Source organism: Myiozetetes cayanensis, unplaced genomic scaffold, assembly GCF_022539395.1.
Source record: "Myiozetetes cayanensis isolate MyiCay16 unplaced genomic scaffold, myiCay2020 scf12, whole genome shotgun sequence".
Taxonomy (NCBI): domain Eukaryota; kingdom Metazoa; phylum Chordata; class Aves; order Passeriformes; family Tyrannidae; genus Myiozetetes; species Myiozetetes cayanensis.
In genome coordinates, this window is record NW_026086826.1 from 11,627,473 (window position 1) to 11,651,197 (window position 23,725).

At 42.6% G+C, this 23,725-nt stretch overlaps 2 protein-coding genes across 14 annotated transcripts in view; one reads left to right on the forward strand and one right to left on the reverse strand.

Annotated features, from left to right (window-relative positions):
* Positions 1-23,725, reverse strand: part of DOCK7 (dedicator of cytokinesis 7) — a 99,365-nt gene that overhangs the window by 38,814 nt on the left and 36,826 nt on the right. For all 13 annotated transcript variants that reach the window (XM_050307554.1, XM_050307553.1, XM_050307549.1 and 10 more), the window contains exons 13-22: positions 23,418-23,511; positions 22,318-22,480; positions 7,178-7,295; positions 6,346-6,416; positions 5,444-5,582; positions 5,159-5,260; positions 4,786-4,872; positions 3,801-4,032; positions 2,286-2,450; positions 860-1,029 (exon numbers count right to left, since the gene is read on the reverse strand). In XM_050307554.1, the coding sequence (XP_050163511.1) occupies positions 860-1,029; positions 2,286-2,450; positions 3,801-4,032; positions 4,786-4,872; positions 5,159-5,260; positions 5,444-5,582; positions 6,346-6,416; positions 7,178-7,295; positions 22,318-22,480; positions 23,418-23,511 (1,341 nt within the window). The remainder of the gene's footprint in view (positions 1-859; positions 1,030-2,285; positions 2,451-3,800; positions 4,033-4,785; positions 4,873-5,158; positions 5,261-5,443; positions 5,583-6,345; positions 6,417-7,177; positions 7,296-22,317; positions 22,481-23,417; positions 23,512-23,725) is intronic.
* On the forward strand, positions 12,207-21,615 carry ANGPTL3 (angiopoietin like 3). Its single transcript, XM_050307556.1, has 7 exons — positions 12,207-12,752; positions 13,821-13,931; positions 14,681-14,798; positions 15,508-15,621; positions 16,482-16,577; positions 18,325-18,597; positions 20,070-21,615. The coding sequence occupies exons 1-7, from the start codon at positions 12,261-12,263 to the stop codon at positions 20,249-20,251; spliced, it is 1,386 nt and encodes a 461-aa protein (XP_050163513.1). The 5' UTR covers positions 12,207-12,260; the 3' UTR covers positions 20,252-21,615.

Below are 23,725 nucleotides of genomic sequence, written 5' to 3' on the forward strand. Positions count from 1 at the left end.
TAAAAAAAAAAGAAAGAGAGAGAACCCCAAAGCAGCTAAGACACTGCTCTCAGGGGAAGGAATTACCAGCACTGCTTTGTGCTGGCTCATCTCACCTACTTTGGGCTCAGATTTGGACTGTGGCAGTCGTACATAACTGCAAGCCCCCAGGAGGGACAGAGTCTTCTGCAGGAGATGGAAATACTGAAGTCCTTAAGAGCCAGGGTATGACCATGCTGGATGCTCTGAATCCACATTGGAAAGTCACTTTTTGGTGTGGGGGCAGAGTTTGCACACCACAAACACATACTGAGATCAACTGGTCAAATTGTGACTCTCATCAACCCTCCCAAATCCTCTCTGGGCCACACAGGGACCGGGAATATTCCTGCCGTGTGCAAGATACCTGCTCTGGACATGAGGAGTAGAGAAATCTGAGCAGCCATCAGTGCTGAATGCAGAGGAGGAGAAAGAGATTTGGATTGGGAGATAAGAGTAGGGTCACAGAGTGCAAGGTCTGGGGAAACATAGCAGAGCTGGGCACAGGATTTGGCTGCTGGCCGTGCAAAAAAGTGAGGCAGTAAAACCATTCCTTGCCCTACTAGTCCTGGGGAAACAAGTCCAGAAGGACTTTTTGCCCCCAGGCACCACACTTGGGGCAGCAACACTCCAAGGTGGGTCCAACAAGTCAGAGAGATCAGCAACTACTTTGAAGGAGTGGAGTTTCAGGAGTGTTATCAGCAACTGACATGAAAGGTCTGGGAAGGGGCTACCAGGACATTTTTCATAGGAAAAAAACCACAAAACTTCCCTGCTACTTCTTTGAGGATGAAATAAGAGGTGGTGAAGCTCCCGCGGCTCCCTGGCCGCGCTGACGTACCTTGGTGCCGATGATGGAGCGAACCTCGTCGTCCGGCGATGTCGGGGTCCCCGAGATGTCGGGGTTGCTGTTGCTGAGGCTCCGGGACCGGTTCAGGTTCAGGCTCGCCGGTCTCACCGCAGATCGAGCCATGGTAGCATAATGCACTGATCCCCCCAGGCCACCAGGACCTGCACAGGAGCATCCTGTTAGTCCACCCATCCCTGATCCCAGGCTGCTTCACACCTGCCTCACACAGCAAATCCTTTGGATAACCGGCCTGTAAGGAATCCTCCCTGTGCCTTCCCACTGAGGGGAAGGTGCTGAGGGCACTTGGTCAGTTCAGCTGGAGAAGGGGGCACTGAGCGGGAGACCTCACTGCAGTTACAGCTTCCTGGGGAGGGGAAGAGGAGGGGCAGGCACTGATCTCTGCTCTGTGGGGACCAGGGACAGAACCCCAGGGAATGGCCTCAAGTTGTGTCAGGGCAGGGTTAGGTTGGATCTCAGAAAAAGGTTCTTCCTCCAGGGGTGGTTGGGCACTGAACAGGCTCCCCAGGGCAGTGGTCACAGCACCAAGGCTGCCAGAGCTCAGGGAGTGTTTGGATGGTACTCTCAGGGACATGGTGTGACTCTAGGGAATGGTCCTGTGCAGGGCTAAGGGTTGGACTCAACGATCCTTGTGGGTCTCTTCCAACTCACATATTCCAGGATTCTCTCAAAGGCAGGAGAACAGGATGGGCATAAAAAGCTATTTTATCCACTGATCTCTGAGAAGCAGCTCCCTGAGGGTTTAGGCAGGAGGTGAGGTATGTCTTTAGCTAAAGGGATATTATCCAGACCTCAGACTTGAAACCCACCAAAGGACTGGGCACAGTTTAAAGCGCAAAACCCTCCCAACACCTCTGAGAGGTTTCCCACTCTGTGCACAACAGTCCTTCCAAGACCTGGTTTTCTGTGCCTGTCACTCACAACACCTCTTTCCCATGCAGATATACCCCTTGTTCTCAGCAGGGCTGCAATTAATTTTTTCCCTCCTGTACTCAGACAAGTATTTCACACTCCTCTGCCAGTGTTTAAACTTTTGCTGGAACTGGATAAAAGCAAAAAGTACTAGTGAAGGAGACTGGGAAACATGACAGGCCAAGAGTGCACCAATGCTGTCTCACCTGTGACAGAAAAAAACTAAAATACAAGTATTTTTCCATAATTTACAGTCTTTCAGCAGTGACACTGTTATTTAAAATCATCAGATAGGTAAATCTCTGACGTGGCTAACAGTAATTAAACTCATCTTTTAAAACGCCTGCACTGGATCAGAGAGAAAATTAATAACAGGGCTTGGCAGGCAACCAGACATGCAGTTGGAGCTCAGGAGCACCTGCCAGCAAACGCTTTCTGCCTTCTTTTAACAAAGTGCGACTTGAAATAAAATGAAAAACAGAGGTACCTGGTGATGGTGAGTTGGGATAGGTATTGGGTAGGCGAAAAACGTAATAAATATAGGAAGCAAGAAGGCTGTTCCTGCCATGCTGGTCCTGGTTTCCATCCAAGTTCTTGTGAAGTCTGTTTATGATCGATGCCATCGCTTCAAAAGATGCCTGGCCCAGGTTAACTGCAAGAAATAAGTGAGGAGTTTGTTTTAGATTGCAGCAGGACCCATGAGAAAATCCTAAATGTGCCTTTTGTCCACCTTCTGAAGGCGAAATGGTGAAGCTTGTTAGAGTCTAGCAAGTATTTCTCATCCAAAACTGAGCCTGGTGTTTGAACCAGATCTAATAAAGAGCCTGACAGGAGAACAGGTGTTGCAGGGATTTTACTAATAACAAATTTAATATATTTAGGCTGATTTCTGGAATCAGCCCAACTTTGGTCACCAAATGCAATGGTAACAAGATCATGTCTTCGTTTAATTGATGGATAATATCATTTGTTTTTTTATTATCCTTTTCTCAGTTAATTATTTCCTCCATTTAAACCTTAGCCAAAACACAAACTGGATCAAAAAGAACAATTCTATTCTGGTTTGGGAAAAAAAAAATTTGTTCTAAAAGTGAGCACAAAAATCTGCAAGAGAAAATGAGAAATCTCTGTTTTTTTCTACATGAAAAAAATTGTCCTGACAACAAGCACAGAAATCTATTCTAAACAGATTAGTGATGAAGTAGCTGAAGACTGTAAACCTTATTTAAAAAAAAGGTCACTTATGTCCTCAATGCTCCACACAAACAAACTAAACCCATACAGAACACTGAAAGAGCAATGAGCTTTAAAATAGAAAAGTTCAAGCAAAATTCTTTCCCAGAAAGACAAAATTAATAAAGAATTTTATTTTAAGGAAATATTTTCATAAGTATTTTTAAAGCATTCTTGGATACTTCTATTCCATCATGTCCAAACTGAGGTTTCCTACCAAAAAATCAGCAAAACTTGCTATTTTGAATACTAAGGATCTAACCCTGAGTTTAACTTAAGATTTTCTGTGCTGCCCTTAACAGGGAGCAAAAGGAGTGATTATTCATGTTGACAGTATCAGATCAGATCCACAAGAGTTGCAGGAATATGCAGCATCTGTATCTTCTTATCTTACCCACTTCCAGATTTTCCAAGGTGACTAGCAATGCTGCAATTCTTAATTTCTGATTGTCAGGATGGAGACACCTTAACAGGCTCCAGTGCTAAAAACACGCTGAGCATCCAACTCATGAAATCCAGGCTCCTTTCTGGTGCCTCCACTTAGACATCAAACTACCAACCACTCCTGGAAACTTTATATTAAATATTGCTCCTGTGTATATCACTACAGATCTGGGTGCCAGCATGTTTTATTTGGAAGACACATGGTATATTAGTGGCACTAAAATAAAGCATAAAACCAGACTTTTTTATTTCTACATAAATATGATAAAATTGGAAGTGTCAAACTTTCAGCGATGTAATTCTCTATAAAACTTAAATAAAATACCTATTTGGCCTGCAATGACAGGAGGTCTTACTACCAGAAGGATCAGTTTGTCAAGCAGGAGATGAAGAAATCGCACTACCGGCTCCAGTTGAGAGGAATTTAAAGCTGAAATGCTGCTCTTCAGTTCATTTTCCAAGTTGTTTTCCATAATTCTCATGTCTCCTATTCGCACAGGGAACATGTGCTCATCCAGAGCATGGACAAGTGCAAAGAACTTGTCAAGATAAGGGTCCTACAACAAGCAAAAAGCCAATAATCAGCAAGAAGCTCCAAAACTCTAACTCCAGTTTCTATGGATTTGTACCTCATGGATGGATTTTCACACTCATTTTTCTATCTGGCCATTAAATCTCACAAAATCAGCAGAAATTCAACATCTTTGAGGGATTTGCCCATATATCTAACTTAATTCTAATTCTAGTACAGAAGCTGTCAAGGCAAAACTAGAGGACCCACAGACTGTATATCCTTAGAAAAACAGACAAAAAATGCACTAAAATCACATTACTATTTACAGCACAAATAAAACACAAAAAACCCGTCCAAATGACATACTGGGAATTAATTAAAAAAAAAATTTAAATGATTAGACAAAGTGATTGTCATCTTTCTTTTCAGATCAAAGACAGATGGAAAATACAGGGAGAAACAAAAGGCAGAGGAGAAAAGGAAAAACAAGAAAACATCGTATGTGTGGGCTGTATGTTAGAGTTGTTTTATTAAACACAACAGTGAGGTCTGAAAACACTGTTGGCCATTCACCCCTTGTGAATAAAGGCCAAACTCCTCACATTTTTAAGCAGAACTTCTCAAATATACTCACAGCCGAAAGTGGAAAAACAGGTCTGCTGGCTCAGAACTGAAAATAAGATTTTAATTTCACTACAAGTGATTATTACAGCCTCCCCAGCATCAACTTTGACAGTGTTTCAACTGCCAAAAACTACTAAACTCTTTTATGACAATGACTGCCCTTAAAATCTACCTGAGTGTGGAGGGATGACACAGCAACAACTTCTACATTGAAAACCCCTTTGTGGTTATCCACCCACTTCATCCCAGGGAGTGGAACCTGCAGGTTGATAAAAGAATAAGTGAGGACGTGACAGAAAGCAGAACTAAGGCTTTTCTATTTACAATTGCCATTTCTTCTCATTTTTTTTCCAGATCACACACATGCCCACAAACAAACACACACACCTGTCTAAACTTATTTAATAAATAACTTTATATTTATTTAATAAATCAATAACCTGAGAGTTGAACATACACAAGCACACACATAAATATGTACACATACATCCTCTCACTTTTTAACACATGTATTCTGCTGATTTTCAGCAGGGGCATGAACTCACCTCTGGAGAAAGCACTGAATAAGCCTGTGGTGGTTTTTCCAGTGAAACAGGGAGGCAGAACTGGCCCGTCTTTAACCGCCCATTTTGAAGCATCGGTATCCACTGTAATGAGAAGGAATTAACAAAACCAACACATTTCTTAAGGCTTTCCTGAACTTTGCAGGCTTGACTGCCAAATTCTCAAATTCTACAGTGGGATATGAGTTGACAGTGATATTAAAAAGCTGCCCACAAACGCATTTGAATATAATCTGTGCTGAAAAACAAGGACCGGAAGACACTTACGGTGTATCCGACTGGAGTCTCCAGGGGGGTGTTTTGTTTTTGCTGACAACTGACATGGTAGAAAGTAAAAAGCAGGTGGTGGTGATCAGTCAGAGTGGCTGGAAGCTTGATCTTGATTTCCTCGTGAAAGTCAGGGGATCTGCACAGAGAGCAGAGCCTCAACTGAGTCATCCACACCAACAGAGTGGTTTAATACCTTATGCTTGGGACTGAATCCCTTGAGTTAAAGAATCTGGAGGGAAAGGAGTATATGGACTATCCCAAGGGATTAGAACTTCACTTTCTGGTTACCAAGGACTGGAAGAACTTCTAGTCCACAAAAAAATAGGCAGCAGCCCCTTCCTCACACAGGAACCCTGAACCACACTGCTCAATAAACTCTGCTCTCAAGGGTAAGACTGCCACAAGCCCAACCTGCAGGACAGGAGTCTCTCCTTGGTGGTACATCTCTCCCTGGCACAGCTACAAAACCCATTAACATGCTCCTGCTGGATTCAGCAGTCCTCACTCCAATTGCAATGGAATTATTTTCAAGACCAAGTAGTTTCTAATTGTAACTAAAGTCTAAAAGGCTCCAGCAAAACAACAAGGCACATGTTACTATGAGTTTATAACATAAATCTTCATGACTACTAACCAGGAGTTGTACTCAGAGCATCTCCTGAGCTGGGCTACGTGCTCAGGATCACACAATGCTGGTTTGTACCAAAACAAAGACTCTGGCTCCCAGTTATCACAAAACAGCATCAACTGACACTGCAGTCACTGTGAGTGCTGTCCAGGCACTCATTGATAAATAATGAACACTGAGAGTCACTGGTGAGTTACTTCACTTCCACACTGGTAAAGCTTCCCTTGGGTGGAAGGGGCCATGCCCTTTCCCAAGCTGTCACGTGTTTTACCTGTTGTGATACACTACTGCTGTGTATGCTTCTTTGGAAAACTCAGGGCAGCTGGATTTGCCAAAGATGACCTGCAAAAAGACAAAAACCACAGAAATCTCCCTATAAAACTGTGCCAAGAACGTGTTCCACAGTCCTGCAGAGACATTTAGAGCTCCGTTTACCAGTGTGTGCATCTGTACAGCTACACCTGCTCGTTTCCTGCCCCTTCACTTATAGGCAGTGTTTTACTTAGTCACGAAGAGTCACAGTTTTAATAACCCCAGTGACACCTGCACGCAGATATGGCTGAAGAACTGATGAATGCAGTCACCCCTACACAGTCACTGAGTGTGGATCACTTCTGGCCCTGGACACAAGTCTGTCACCTTTGATTTTGTTGGCATGGATGCCAAGATGCTGTTCCAAACACAAGGGGTGTCCACTGCAAACACAGAATCATAAAATCACAGAGTGGTTTTGATTGGAATGGACCTTAAAGCTCATCCAGTTCCACCTCCTGCCATGGGCAGGGACACCTTCCACTATCCCAGATTGCTCCAAGCCCCATCCAACCTGGCCTTGGACACTTCCAGGGACGGGGCAGCCACAGCTTCTCTGGGCAACCTGTGCCAGGGCCTCACCACCCTCACAGTATAGAACCTCACGTTAAAATTCCAGCTACTTTGAAAACTCTCTACAAATGTACTCTTTGCTCTGGAATATTGTGATTTTATGCTCCTCCAAACTTGTAAATTTGAAATGTATTTCAGTGAGGTTTTCTTTACACAGCGATTTCATGACTGCAGTGTGTACTCTGCCTTCCACACAGAGCACAATGTACTTCCCTCACCGGCATGGCATTGCTGGGGTCCTCTCCATACATGAACTGGACTTTTACAGTGATGTTCCTGGCAGATCCCTGGCGGTTGGCAAAGTTAAGGCTCTGTGGATAGACGTAAAGGAGATTCCTGCAAGACACAAAGGCATCAAGTGATAAGAGGGTTCACACATTTATTAATGCTGTTATTTAAACCTCTGTGGAAACAGTCAAAATGAAGGCTTTGACCCCTTACTTCAGACATCAAAAGGCATAGTTTTTAAACTCTCATCATATTTTGAAATAGTTCATGTTTAGAAAGGCACTTGAAAAACACATAAAAATTTCACAGTGATTCTACAATCTCAGAAGTTCAGGTGGAAAGAAAATATGATTATTCATACATAAAACTACTGAGAGGTGTTTATTTGCTCAACACAAAGCAGCTGGTTTCTCTTAAATATCCCCCTCTTGTGGCCTGTCCTTTTTTTTCTTTTTTTTTTTAAATCACTTGCCATCATGGTGACTCCAGGTTACATTTCTCCTCTGAAAATGAATTAAACTAAATGGGTATCTGTAGCTTCAGGTAATGACAACACTCCCAGATATCTAAAGAACTGCTTCAGAGACCAAAGTAATAAAGTGCTCATCACATCCACAGGGAACGTGGCAGGGTGTAATGGGAGGAAATTGCAGCACAGGAGATTTAGGATAGACACCAGGGAAAATGTTCTGGCTCTAAGGAGAGTTAAGCAGTGGAACAAATTGCCTGGGAGGGTGTGAAATCTCCATTTTCTGGTAGTTTCTGAGGACAGGTGAGGCAGACACCCCTCCAGATGAGTTTATAGACAAGCCCCCTTCACTGGGCAGGGGACACACTTTGGAAACCCCTTCCAGCTCAGTTTTTTCAAATTTGTGATTACTTGAGCAGTGATGAGATGCAAAATTCTGCAGTATTTTTCATCGTCTGAGCCCTGCTGAGTCTTTGACGAGAAGGTGAATGTTGGATTCACACTTCATTAGCAAAACTGTTCACTACAAGTCCCCACCTGCCTTATAAGCACATAATTCAGACCTGGAGAAAGTCCCTTGCATGTTCTTTTAAAGTATAAAAGACAACAGCCCCAAAACTTTTCCACTCAACACTCAGTTATACAAAGGAAATGTACCTTCTTTTGCCCCCAAACAAGCCAAAATATATGCATTATTATACACCTTTAAAAAAGCCTGGCAATCCCTAATCCATCTCCCACATAGCCCTGCCCACCTTACCAGCATCATTCCCCCTTGGACATCCTGGCTCCTACAGTTCCAATCACAGGATCCAAGAGGGATGCTCACACTGCCTACTCACTTTATCTGCCAGGGATAAACAACTGGCACGTTGCATTTTACTCAAACACTGAAGAAGCAGCTCTTTAACACCCCTGGTTTGTAAGGCACAAGGAAAAGGAGGCTCCTTTCCCTGCTGTTCCCCTCTGGGAGCTATTCAGAGGATCTGAACACAATTTTTAAGTAGTTTCCAACTGTTCCTTGTCCCAGAGAGACAGGAAACAACAGATGGGCACAGAAAAGTGAAGTGAGGAGCACAGCAGGACAACATTTAAGGCACAATAAAGCAGCCACTGCGGAGTGCTGGCAACAGGAGGCTGAAAACAAAGATACCTTTTTTTGGATTCTCAGGAGCGTGGTAACTCAGTGAAGGTACCTGGTCCCTTTTTAGATGCCATGGGTATCCAAAACACATGCACAGGGCTAGAGGTGGGACCCTCTTGGAGGAGCAGCTGGAAAGAGAGGCTGCCCTAAGCTGTCTGAAATGGCATCAGACGTCAATTTTTGGCCAATGAATCCCACCCAAGGACTCGGTTCTGACAGCAGCTCCATTTGCTCCCTGATACCTATGGACAGCCCCATCCATACAGGACTAACACTGGGCTAACACTGGTCTTAGGGATTCCCTAAGAGCAGGCCAGCTGTACAGCTCCAGGTGGATACACAGGGCAGGGCTATGAAGCAGGCTCTGCTTCACCCCTCCAGGCACAGGAATATGCTTAGCTGGCGTGTGGGAATTCCTTCCCTCTCAAGTCCTTCATGGTGAATTAAGTTTTTGAATCCCATCCCCACTGGTCACTTTGCCTAATCAACGCTCTCGTACTATTTCAGAGGGGGCCTGTGCCATTTTTGTGACTCTCCTAAATTACTTTGTTCTGGCGTGAATACATTTGCTCCTTGATGTTCTTTTTAAAATGAAAATGGGTATGAAAATCTACTCTAAAATGTACCTTGCTCATAAAACTTTTATTAAGTATTATTAGTGCTTAAGAGAAGGATTTAAGGTATTTGTGAAGCCAGGCTACAGGATCCCTAAATTAAAGGCAGGCTTATACTTGGACTGATTTATGCTGAGCCTAAGCCAAGCTTGCAGCTCTTCTGTCAGGGCTTGGCTGCTGGGAGGGAAGGAGACAACTCAGTGGGAGTGGGATCCATTCCCCCTTGTCCTGTCCCTCCAGGCCCTTGTCCAAGGTCCCTCTCCATCTCTCTTGGAGCCCCTTTAGGCACTGGAAGGGGCTCTCAGGTCTCCCTGGAGCCTTCTCTTCTCCAGGTGAACACCCCCAGCTCTCCCAGCCTGTCTTCTACTCTACATCAGTAAAAGTCACCGATTTCCCTGCCTAAGCACAGTTACAGGAGCCATGGAAAGGGACTGAGGACTGAAACACTGACAGGAACATTAGCAACGTCTTGATTTCTACCAGTAAAAGTTTCAGCCAGGAGCTCTAAACCCAAGGACTTGTGTCTGGAGCATTTATTAAAATACTATGCAAAATATATGCAAAGCTTATCCTATTATCTCAAACAGATCTCAAAAGTATTTCTACTTCCATAAAATGAATTGCTACAGTGCAAAGGCTTCCCAAGCCATGGAAATAACGGCACCAGATACTCCTCTAAATATTTATGTAATGTGATTGCAGCCATCTTGCAAAATCCATCATAAAGGTATTAAAACATTAAGAGCTGATCCTAACTCTTAAGAGGGAATTCCTAACTATCATGAAAATTTCCCTTTTCAGTAAAACCCAGAGACCTTTTGCTTTGCTTTATTCCTACTATAAAAATCATTTAAGGCCCATTTAATCAGGGTCACCCAGGTGCACGAAAGATCTCCAGGATCATGTTTGTTATATACATCTTTCCTTGACTGTGCTAACAGCCCTTGGAGGCAGGATTATCCCCTAGGGTTTCCACAGCTCCTGAATCTTACAGTTTAATCATGCCAGAAGCCTTTCCCCTCTCTGCTTTCCTGTGCCCTAGTTTCCTTATGCACTCTGTGACTGTTGTGACATCTAAAGGTGATGTTTTCTAGTGAGCTTATCACTGCCTGACTTTACTGGCCTGGCGTTAATACGGAAATGTGCTTGGCAGCTAATTGTGATTTTTAATATTTGACAGCAGAGCATTTTGACTGCCCTTCCTCTTTGGAAAACAAACCTTTCTAAAAGGTAGTGTCACATCTGAGCAGCACAAGCAGCTCCTCAAGCTGTAAACCTGGTAAAATGTCTGTTCTCCAGCTGCTATTTCTCGAGTAACTTCCTGTATTTTTCTAACGACTAAGCTGAGAATAAAGATTTTGGGGGGTGATGGGGTTAGGAAGAATTCAAAACTATTTAAAACAAACTAGAGAAACTTCTGGCAAGAAACAGTTAAAACAACAGAAAGTTATTCATTTGAAAACCCCCTAAAACCAAAGCCACGTAAGTACTTTGAAGTGAACTGCAGAAATTCTGTACTCTGGACAACCTAAATGCTTATCATGCCAGGAAATTCTCTTTGAAAAAATTCCCATTCTCCCCAAAGTTGGGCCTGATGATTTCCATGCTCCTGCTGTTTTTCTATATTTCAAATACTCCAGTAAGTCTGACCCAATACAAAATATTCTCCAGCAATTAATTTGAGATCTAAAATAGTTTAACAGTATTTAATTATGAGTGGGGATGTTACCTGTACTATTCTAAACCCTTCAACATACAGGAAGTTCAACATATGAGACAACAACTTCATTTTTAAAATATTTTTTTCTATGGCTGCTTCATATCATATGTGCATTTGTACATGAACAAAAAGTCCAGGGGAAGAATTACTAAACATACAAAAATCTAGCTACCTAAAAGCTCTCCCAAGTACACACTCTATTATGCATGGATTGCTTTTGATTTCTTGGACTGCTATGAGTAATTTCAGAAAGAGAAATACCTTCCAGTCACACTGCAATACTACTCAAAAAACATCCATGTTTCCATGCAGAGACCCACTGCAGAACAGGGTATTTATTTCAGAGCACTTGCAGCCTTGCTTTATGTAGTGTGAATCTTAAACAGCAAAAAAAGAGGGTGAGAAATGTAAGCGAGGTATTATTTATCTCACCCACCTCTGGAAAGCAGCTCTTAAAAAATAAGTTTTATATGGTGTAAATTACTGCACAAACCTTAACATAGTAGAATCACATCCAGGCAATCTCTGGACCTAATTCCCTCTTTCTCACTTAATCTGAGCTGGATGACAAGTAAATCCACTGCAGCACAATGAGTTACATCAGAAAACGGTATGAGATGAGAATCAAGTCGTGTGAATCATCTGGGAATATTTTGCCCTTCCATAGCTTATCAAGGAGCTGCACAACCTGAGCATCCAGTGCTCTTAAGTGTGGTAAATCCTTTCATACTCCCGAGGCAATAAAAGGAATCAAACAACACAAACAAGAAACAATTTGAGCCCTTATCAAGATTATGACCCAAAATTAATCTATTAGAAAGAGTTGTGTGAAAAACACTACATCATCAATAACATTTTATAACAGAAGGTCTGGCAGGTGGAAAAGTTCAGAGCCAGTTTAATCAGCAACGTGCCCGTCTCTCAGTTTTATCTTCCCAGATATCAACCTACATCTGTGAGGGGTTATGTTCGTGCACATACACACAGTTTAATGATCAACCCACCGACCGCCTCTTCTGAAATGAAGAGGAGTATAAATAGATCCAATTCTGCAACTCAGAGCAGCCACACAGAGAAAACTATTAGTGGGAAAAGTCTCTGCATCCTGAATAAGCAAAGAGAAAACATGAAAATCATTCTGGTCCTGCTCTTCATGGGCCCCCTCTCTCTTTCAGCAGACAAGGATTATTTCTCCGTTGATTCTGCTGAATCTCCTGAGACCAAATCCAGATTTGCCATGTTGGACGACGTACGAATCTTGGCCAACGGACTCCTGCAGCTCGGGCACGGCCTGAAAGACTTTGTCCACAAGACCAAGGGGCAGATGAATGACATCTTTCAAAAACTTTACATTTTTGATAGGTCCTTTTACGAGCTCTCCCTGCAAACCAGCGAAATCAAGGAAGAAGAAGAACAGCTCAGGCAAACCACGGCCAGACTGCAGATCAACAACGAGGAGATAAAGAATCTCTCGCAGGAGATGAATCTGAAGATTGAAGACCTCATTCAAAACAAAATCCAGCTGCAAGAGAAAGTGTGGGGACTGGAGGACAAAGTCACCAAACTGGCCATCATCCAGCCTTTGATGCAAGAGACAAAAGAGATTTCTTCACTAAAAGTAAGTGACCTGTGAAAGGCCCTGACATACAGAGCCCAAAGTTCACTCTAGTGCCATTATCAATAGTTATGCAACAGAAGCTCGTGCTTTCTCTTCTCTTCACTGTAGTACTACTCTGTATTTTGAGAAACCACTGCAATAATCTTAACAGAATCACTCTCTTAATCTGATATATTGTACATTTTGCAGTAAAATTCCCCAGTGAAATCAGTCAGAAATTGTGAAATTATAAAGCTCTGTATAATTTTCAGTATTTTTGCAAATGAATTTTAGGATATTTTGTTATCACAATGATAAAAAAGTCTTGCAATTGGGAAAATGATGTGATTCCCAAGCTGATGGGTTGTCATCATCTCATCCCAAATCAATGCACTAGGAACTGCCTGCTCAGTGTAGAAACAGGGAGTTTAAACCTTTAAAAAGAGTCAGCTACACAATCCGTATATCCTCCAGAATCAAAGAATCTTACAAGTGTTGATAAAATTAATGTTTAGAGAATTATACCTGCAAGTATTTAGGTGGGTATAAGATTTTCTATGGAAAAGCAAGTGTCAACTGTATTTTGCAGAAGCATATAAAGTCTAAGAAACTAGTTAGAGAAAATACTGGATGTTTGTGTCAAAGCAGATGAAGCCCAACCTCCCAAATCCCAAGCTAATACCCTAAATGCTGGGAATTGTTCCCTTTTTTGGTCAGTGACATACATTTAGTTTGAATCAAGGGCCAACTCCACAGAACATAAATTGTTCTGGATGTGAAAATGGAAGGAAAGCAACAACAAAAATGGTCTACAAAGTAGTCTGTCCTGGAAAAATATGGGTGTTTATTTCAGAAGGAAAGAAATTTGCCCCTTTAGAGGCAAAGCAGACACCCCTTTGAAGCTTGACTTTGATGATCCTTGTGGGTCCCTTCCAACTCAGGATATTCTACAATTCTCTGGAAAAGGAAGGGCGATGAACAATAGTTTGTGCCTCTCAAAACTGGCCTCTTGACAAGAGTTACAGAGGCAGCATGACTGTGAGGTCTTCTGCTGATCCTAACCACAACTCCCTCCCCTCCCGCCCTCAGGCTTTTGTGGAGCAGCAGGATAATGACATCAAGCAGCTTCTCAAAACCGTCGAGGACCAGCACCTGCAGCTTGACAGGCAGCACAACCAAATCATGGAGCTGGAGGACAAGGTACAGGAACCATCTCTGCTCCTCCTTTCACCTCACCTAACACTGAAGGAGTTGAGGGCCTCGTTCAGTTTGGGAGTGCAGAGCAGAGTATGAACAGGTGCCCATTCAGGTGCGAGGTGCTGTACTATGGCCAAGAACAGCTTTGAGACTTTGTCTCTCAACACCAGGCTGCTGCATTTTGTGACTGCTAATTTTGTTTCTTATCTTATTATCTATCATATTATTGTTCTTCCATTGGTCTTGAAGTATCATTACTTTCTACCTCTTTCTCCTTTTCCAATATCCCCTCCCAGAGGGAGCCATGCTCTGCAGTACACGTGGGTAACACTGGAACACTGGGTATAACAGACATGGCCATATTTAATATATTCCTAAGAGGAGGCTATGAAAGGAAAATGCATTTCAGCCTAAGGAACTGTGGGTTCTGTGCTCTTTAGATATTGGTATTACTTGTGTAAGTGATGTCACCTGAGGAAATAAGTTAAATCTGTTTGCCCCTCAAGGTGCACCTCATGAGAATGGATCATTTACTCACCTCATGAATCCTACCTTGTCTGAGCAGTGGTTCAGCTGACATTCATGCACCTGAAATCCACCAGCATGGTGTCAAAGTTATTTATACGTGGTAAATTGGGTATTCTAAAGGTATTCACAAAATAATTGTTCTCAGCATGGTATTATTCAGCTTGATCCACGAATCTCATCATTTCAGAGCCTCGGGAAATTAAGTGTAATTATGATTCTTTCAGCTAAACCACATAGAGTTCCAGGAACTCACGAAGGACTCCTTCACGGAGGAGCAACCAGAACCAGAGACCAAGCCCACTCCTGTGCTCAAAGCCACAGCTGGAAGACACAGATCTGATGGTGAGACCTCATCTCTCAGACACGACTACACCACACGCTGCAATCACAGTATCCTCTGTGAAAGTTCTGAGTTGGTATTTAAGTCAAAGACTAAAAGTAAAAGACTTCCATGTTATACACAGGGGTGTGGGAAGGAGCTACATTCCTTGCTTTGGAAAAAATACCATCACCTACTTAGCACCACTGCAGGTGTACTTGTCTCTGGGGTGACACATGAGAACAATGTCCAATAATGCAGCAATCCTGTCCTCAGGATCCATTCACCTCCTGTAAATATGTGCTGTGGCCATTCTTTAACCCATGTCTGTGTTGCAGAGTATGACCAGACAACTAATTTACTTCACACTGTCTAATTATAAGATTCAGAAGAGCTTTCTATAAAGTTGAAAGCCATGGGTGAAGCCCAGCAGAGAAAATGGTATTTATTGGGAACTTTACACGGGGTAGAAAGTCCATTTGTCAGTCTAGTCTTAGGCCTTAGAAACTTCCCAAAAGTCTCCAAACTGAAACCTTGCCTATCTTAAAAAATACAGGCAGTTCAACCTATGTACAACTTGGCAGCAGTATTACTATGCCCAAAGCAGTCTGCCCATTTCATGACACTTATTATAAAACAAAATTCCCAATATGATGATTCTACTTTTTTTTTTTTTTGGCTCTCAACACACCCAAAATAGGATTTCTAAATGCCTGCTGTTTGCTTTCCCAGGTGCTGCTCCTGACTGCACTGCTCTCTATCACAGTGGTGAGCAGTTCAGTGGTGTTTACACCATTAAGCCCAGCGGCTCAGAAGCCTTTGATGTCTACTGTGAAATAAAATTTGGTAAGAGCTGTGCCAACAATAGTCCTATTTTTACATAAGTAGCCTCTTATAAGCCAAACAATTGTGTCTCATCACAAAGTACACAAAAACTTATCATGATTTATGTATCCTCTTGACTTCTCTTACTGGCCTGTCTGTGCTCTGAACTCAAGATTTTCCATATCCTGAAATCTCCTTAACACTGTTTTCATTCTTTACTCACCTTGCTCACCTTTGGCTTACACCAAGGAAAGGACTCTCAATCATATGACATCAATTCAGTATATCAAAAGAACAAGCCACTTTAGCTACAGACAATGAAAAAGGTAATTATAAAAGCCATTATATGGCAACCATGAATAGATTTCCCAAAGAAAAGCAAACAGTGTTTGGATGTGTAAATAGATCTGCATGGGGTTGCCCTGTGCAAAAACCTCCTTTGCTTACATTGGTTGAAACTGGTGAAACGAGGGTGTCATGACCTGGTCAGGAGAAAGGCCCCAGTGCAGCTCCAGCGGTGCTTCATCCCTCCTCCAGAGCTGTCCCAGCAGCCAAGCACTATCACCAGAGTGAGTCTGACAATCTGATCCAACATCTAGAGCTTTTCATATCTCTTTTTTATCATTTTCTCTGTCTCTCAGCCCTCATAAATGAAATGAAACCTGGTTAAGGCAGCCTATCAAAGCCAGTCTGCTGAGCTGAGTCAGTACGAATGTGGTGAGGAAACTCAAACAGCCCCACGTTCTTTTCAGCTGAGCTCACTTGAATTCCCTTCATGAAGATTTTAACTGAATCATTCTACCTCAAATCTGGAGCACCCAAGAGCACACTCATGGACAGGCTCATAAGGCCAAGTTGTGACTCATTTCCCCTTTTCACAGGCACCTCCTGGACTGTAATCCAGAAGAGAGTGGATGGATCACTGGATTTCAACCAAACCTGGGATGCCTACACAAAGGGTTTTGGTGACCTCAATGGTAAATATGCCCTTTTTTGTGTCTTTGTATTAATTGATTTGAGAAGCTGAATCTTCTTACGGAGAGGTGTTCACATGAGAGCAGGCAAAACTGCCATCAAATCTGAAGAGGTGACTGATTCAGCAGAGTACCACAAAGCGCTTACCAGAACACACAACTCAGTAAAATCCTCAAAGACACCCCTTCAAATGTGTGTTTAGAAACTGAATCGAGACCAGTGCTTTAAATGTTATTTTTCAAGATTTTACTATTGAAAAAAGCATCACTCAAAGCCTTTAAAATATACACAAATGCAAAACCTCACAAAGCTTCTGTCACCACTTTCAATCTCTGCAATCCTGTTTCCCATAAACCATCACGAGAATTTTTCCAACTCCCCTGAGCAAACACCTCTGGCTCCTCTGTGCAGTGGCCAATCCCCTCCATGGTGGGATAGGGTGAGGAAACACCCACGTTCCCCTGTTAATCATCAACTCCAAAGAATCTGTAGCACCAAAAGCTGCCCAACAGCAGCTCTTTGCCCATCCAAAGTATTTTCCCTGTTTATCTCACAAAGTTAGATGAGTCTCCTTTTGTTTAGAAAATATTTTTACTTTCTAGGCACAGCACAATATAAACCTCCTCAAGGTGGGCAGCGATATTGACTTATTTCCACATCTTTTACAATAAAGAGCTGCTGTATCTCAACCTTTGCCTCAACTTTGGGACAGTAACTCCCAGCTGAGGTAGATTTTCACCTGTAAGGTTTTCCTGATCATATGGAAAGCTACAATTGCTCCTTAAGTAGTCTCCAATTCACAAATATTTCACCAAGATTAAGCCACATCTTTTCAGTGTCAGGTTTTGTAATGCCCTCAGTCCTACTCAGTGCATGTCCTGAGGTGATCAAATATACCAGGTTACTGCTACTAACCTGTAAATGGTGGGAGTATTTTACTCAATCATCTTATCTCCTATGGCATTAAACGCCAGCTGCACACATGGCACTCACATTCAGCCACACTTTCTACATGTGGCAATTACCTGCACTGATAATCAGCCGCTTAATGAATATAATATATGAAACTAATTAAACTAATTTCCAAGGATTCCAGTAAAAGAAAAATTCCCTTTTCACACAAGGGAACCCAAGTTTAGTTCTGCCGCTCTTTCCTTAGAAAATGCAACAACTGCCATTAGGTTTTATGTATGTCATTTGCTTCATTTGTCACACAGTTCCAATTACACATGTTTTAAATGTCTCCAGCTCCCTCTCAGAGTTTCACATGAGGTGGGAAAGTTAAAGAGAGAAGCTTCAGTTTCATTTATATCTCTTGCTTTTATTGATCATTGGTGTGCAATTAAACAGAGGTAAACAAAAAGAATGTAGCAGCAGACCTCTGCAAAGATCAACAGTCCCCAAGGCTCAAATTATTGATTTAATTAAAGCAATTAATAAATCCTTTTAAATACTATTTTCACACGTGCTACCTATAGGTTATCTCTAAAAGCAAATTTAACAGCAGTGTGAAAAATGTGGGGTTTTATGGAAAGTTTATCACACAACCCCTTCCCCACAAACTTCTGTTCCTTGTCCTCACCTCTGACATCTCCCAATTCTGCCCCTGTGCAGATTACTTGAACACATATTTTCAAATATTTATATTTTAAAGGTGAACAAGCTGAGGGATGGGTTAAAGATCTGAAATACATGGCGTGTTCATGCCTAATTCCACATTAACAACATTTATTTACTCCAACTTTGCAGAGGAATTCTGGCTGGGCCTGAACAAGACCTATTCCATCACTAAACAAGGAGATTACATCCTACGGATTGAGCTGCAGGACTGGAAAGGAAACAAACGTCACATCGAGTACTTGTTCAGCCTGGGAGGCCCCGACACCAACTACACCCTCCAGCTTTCCCGGATCTCCGGGAGCATTCCCAACGCCCTCCCAGAGCAGACAGAGCTGCAGTTCTCGACTGCAGACCGGGATGTGGACACAAAACATGACTCCAACTGCCCAGAAAACTTCCTAGGTATCAGTATGCTGGGAATATTAATATAGGAATTGTTCTGTTGCACGAATCATAGGATCATGGAATCCTGCAATGGTTTGGGTTGGAAGGGACCTTGAAGTTCACCTAATCCACACCCCTGCCATGGGAAGGGACACCTTCCACTAGCCCAGGTTGCTCCAAGCATCGTCCAACCTGGCCTTGGACACTTCCAGGGATGGGGCAGCCACAGCTTCTCTGGGCAATCTGTGCCAGGGCCTCGCCACCCTCAGAGGGAAGAAATTCTTCCCACAATCCCATCTAATCCTGCCCTCCTGGGTAAATGACCAACATCAGAAACAGAACAGGCAGCCAGCACAGGCTGAAATAAACCCCCAGGATGAGATTCTGAGCTATGAAGCCAGTGGCAGTCCCTGCTCTGATGCTTGGTCTGGTGTGGAAGCTCTAGGTGGGATTGTTTAATCCCTTCTTGCAAAAAAACACAGAAGACAAACTGACTCTTAACTCCATTTTAACTACAACCCAAAAGCTAAGAATGACAGTGAGGTTCCATTTAAATGCAGATTTTAGTTGTTTGTCAAGTATACATAATATAATCACTTTCAAAAGAGCAAGAGATGCAAGGCTGAGGTCATTTCTCCCTAGAGATAATTTGGTTAAAAGGTTCTTAATGCTTTGATTTTCTAGAGCTTTTATGTTTGTCAGTTTATAGCAAAAAACAAACAAGTGAAAAAACAATTAAATGATTAAACCACAGGACACAGAATTGCCCTCCAGGTACCTGCTTCATGCAACAAACATTTTGTACATCCTCCTAGGCTTGAAAATTGTGAATGTTTGAAAGAATGCCCAGAGTGTCACTCAGCTCTTGGGTTAAGTTTTGGGTCCCCAGCAAGGGACCCAAGAAAGACACTCGAGGGGCTGGAGCATGTCCAGAGAAGGGAGCAGAGCTGGGGAAGGGGCTGGAGCACCAGGAGCGGCTGAGGGAGCTGGGGGGGCTCAGCCTGGAGAAAAGAAGGCTCAGGGGGGACCTTCTCTCTCTGCAACTCCCTGACAGGAGGGTGGAGCCAGGGGGGATCAGGTTCTGCTCCCAGGGAACAAGGGACAGGACAAGGGGAAACGGCCTCAAGTTACACCAGGAGAGACTTAGATTGATATGAGGGAAAATTCCTTCATGGAAAGGACTATCCAGCTGTGGCACAGCTGGCAGGGCAGTGGTGGGAGCCCCATCCCTGGAGAGATTTAAAAGGCATGTGGATGTGGCATGTGGGGACAGGGGTTAGTGGTGGCCTTGGCAGTGCTGGGGGTATGGCTGGAATCAGTGACTTTAGAGGACTTTCCCAACCTGAATGGTTCTACCATTTGGGTATCCTGGGTAATTGTCAATTTTAGAGTGTAAAGCAGATTATGCTGCAAACAGGAGCTGTTCCTCAAATGGAGCAGTGTGTCAGAGTACAAGTGGCAGTAACTCACATTCCCATGTTGTTCCTTAGGAGGCTGGTGGCACAGTGAGTGTGAGGAAACCAACCTGAACGGCAAATACGTCACGCCAAGGTCCAGGGCAAGACTAGACAGAAGAAAAGGCCTGTACTGGAAGCCTAAGAAAGGAAGATACTACTTGCTCAAGTCAACTAAAATAATGATACACCCAACAGATTTAAAAAGCTTTGACTGAGGGCTCGACCTGATGCCTTTTAATTCAGAACATACTCACTGAACTTCACCACATCAAAGGACTCCATGTTTTGTTTACTAACAAATGCCTGTCTCAATCCATACCCTGTATGGAGTCTTCTCCAATACATAAACCTGAGGCATCTGAGATGGTCTTACAGTACATTTGGTGAGTATTTTTATTGCCTCAAGCCTCAATGTCAACGTGGAGCTTCTACCTCCCCAGGATGAATTCTAATGCTTAGGAGTCAACCACCTACTCATGTACTGGATAACATTGCTTGGGGGAATGGATTTTCAGGCTGTTGCATTTGGTTTTGGGTTGTGTAGTAGGGAAAACAAAAGTGTTTCAGGAAACAAAGTGCAGGCACAATGGTATGGAAAAACATTTAGGTGTTAATTTATAGGGGAAAAAAAAGAAATTTTGTTTCTTCAAGTAACTAATTTGATGTTCGGTTCATTTGACTGTTGTGGAATGTTTCTGTGAGCAAATGGAAGATGGGTAATTCCCTGTTGCTGGGCTCTGTGTACTTCCAGGCAAGTTTTCAGCAGTGTAGCTGAGGCCAATCATCTCTGGAGCACTGTACTCACACGGTTACAGGTGTGTGCACACACTTCAGTGAGCCACAGCACAGACCTGATCTTTTAGATACCACACTGAAAAATAACTTCACAACTATGGTTTGTTAAGAACTAAACTTCAAAGCTTACTGAAATGAGTAAGAGATCTGTTCTTCTCATGTGAAATGAATCAGAGCCAACCCTTTGTGACTTCTTAGTACAACCAACTAAGAAACGAAATGAAAGACCAAGTGAGAACACAACAAAACGCCTTTCAAACAGAGAACAGCTGCCTGTGGGGCAACTTCAACGGGGCCAGTGGTACCAACCCACAAACCCTGTAGGCACAGCCCACGTGACAGTGCTGGTCCAGCTCCTGAGGACATTCCCATGTTCAACTTCAGCTGCAGGACACTCTAAGGATCACTGCCACACTTGGGGCTGGCTGGCCCTGGAAGTGCTGAGGGATCCAGCCCCCAATTCTGCAGTTACAGTGAGTCATATTGACTTGTTTATCTCACCCAACTCTTGTACAGTACAGATTTTTTATCTCAACATTTGCAACCACACAGAAAATGGGTTTAAATTGTAAATTTTCCAGAGCAAATCAACTGTGAACACAATGTGCTAATTACAGAAACACTGTAAAGAATACTTTTACTTCTCATGCATTTATTATAAAGAAGAGATCAAGCAGTGCTGCTTATTTGTACTGGTGTATTGTAACGTTTAATTACCTGCCCAATAAATAAATAAATAAATAAATAGAACTTTTCAAAAGACACAATATGGAACTTGACTAAACTCTTCTTATAAGCTTTGGTTTATAAAAATTTGGATTGTATCTAAATTTTACAAAAAGAAATAATGGATTTGCTAAGTTGGTGAAACTACTCAGCTGAAATTACTCAGACATGTAATGTCTTCAAAGATACTGTGAAAAAGCTTTAAATCAACAGTGAACAGAAATCTGCTCCCTGTCTGGTCTTAGTTATAGAAAGACTGTTGTTTTTCAAGATACTCAGAAAAATTTCTTATCTTCCGAAGATTTTTTCAAGCACTATAAACAAAGAAATTGCTTTAAATCAAAATGGAAATACGAATGAAGACATTATGCATTTTCTCCATTTTTCCCTACTTCAAAGGCAAAAAGTCACTGCAAGTGTCAGAAAGTAATAAAACCAGTAACAGAAAGTTGACTTCAGCAGATAGACAAAGGACAAATCCTACCTAAAACCAAAAAGAAAACAACTAAATTCCACCTCAAATTCTGGGAAATGGTGACATCTCTCACGTGCTCTTATTCACAGCCAATTTTGCTGCAAATATGTTTGTCCCTTCACAACTGTGTATCTTCTGCTGTGTCACTCTGAACCCTCTTAGTGCCTCTGGCACAGCAGATCTACCCAGACATCAAGTTTTGTAACAACCCAGCTGATAAGGTAGGAATTTCCAGACTTGCCAGTCTGAGGCCCTGAAATGTGAAATGTATTTCAAAACTCTGACCTGTATGTGGTATTTGGAACGTAGACATCCCTGGCAGGAAACTCCAGGATTTCTCTTGTAGGTCTGACTCTGCTGTCTGGGTAAAGCTTGACTTGCAGCAGTTCTGGAGTGAGACAGTAGTGGGGGTTCTCTGGGGCTGGAGATATGTCTATCTTTAATTGAGCTGTAAGAAGAAAATTATTTTATTACAATAAACAGAAATTACTTTGAACCAAAAAAAGCATAATCATGCTTTCCTTCTTCAGATTAATATACTACATATTAATTCAATAAATAAACAAATGATAAATTACAGCCAATGTGGATTTGTTAAGAACAAATATCAGTGAGTCAAACTAATATCTAGAGCAACTGGGGGACCAGACAACAAGAACCAACAGAAAATAGGTATCATAACAAGTCACAGATGATTTTTTTCATAGGTAAACTGGGGAAATACTGAGTAGATAATGCTCCTGTGAGGCCCAACTATTCCTACAAATGGAGGAAGGTTATTGAGGAAGGACTGAAGAACCCTGGGACCTGTGAGGCTACAAAACAGAAGTGAACAGGGTAAACTAATAATGGTATTCAAGTGCTTGAAAGGTTGTGATCACTGCCCTGAGGCCATGGCAGACCACAATCACCTTTATTTGCAGCAAGTTATTTTGCCAAGTTTTCTTAATGCCTAACCTGAGTGCAAGGACAGCTGAGTGCTGGGGAGATGATCCAAGGAAGCAGCAGGATTGCTGTCACTGGAGATTTTTAAGAACAGGTTAAGCAAATATTGCCAGGAATAGCACAGGTCAGGGACCAGTTTCACTGCTGGTGTGCAAGTGTTTCTGTTTCCCTTTCTCAAACAAAGGTGGAGTCTGTTCCTATTAACCCAGGAGAGGGATCTCCTCCTGGATAGAGAGTGGAAAACAGGGTTCCTCAGTCCCTGCTGGGTTTTGGGCACTGGGATTTGCATCCTCTTCTCACAAATATTACTCTCAGTGTGACAGGAGCTGCATGTGCACCTGTACCAGTGTTCTTGGGTGAGAACACCCAAGAACTGAGGGTAGTTGGGAAAGATTAACCAAATACCTTAACATGTGACCCAAAAAGACCCCCTTTGATACCTGTGATGGGTCTCAATCTCCGTAGCACCGATGACGGGCGTCTCATGTCAGCCAGGAACTTGTACAGATCCTCATCACTCAGGCGATCCCCCTCCTGTTGGGGTAGGAAGAATTTGGTTATCTGAACAACCCATCAGAACGGCCAGAGAGTGAATAAACCATCTCACACTACACTTTCTTTCCTCTGACATCAAAATGTACCTTCCCAGAACAAGGTGTTAACATTAACATGTTAAATTACACTTCATTTCTCCATCCTTTTCCCTTCCTTTATCCCTTATTAATCATCATGACAGCTACAGGGACTT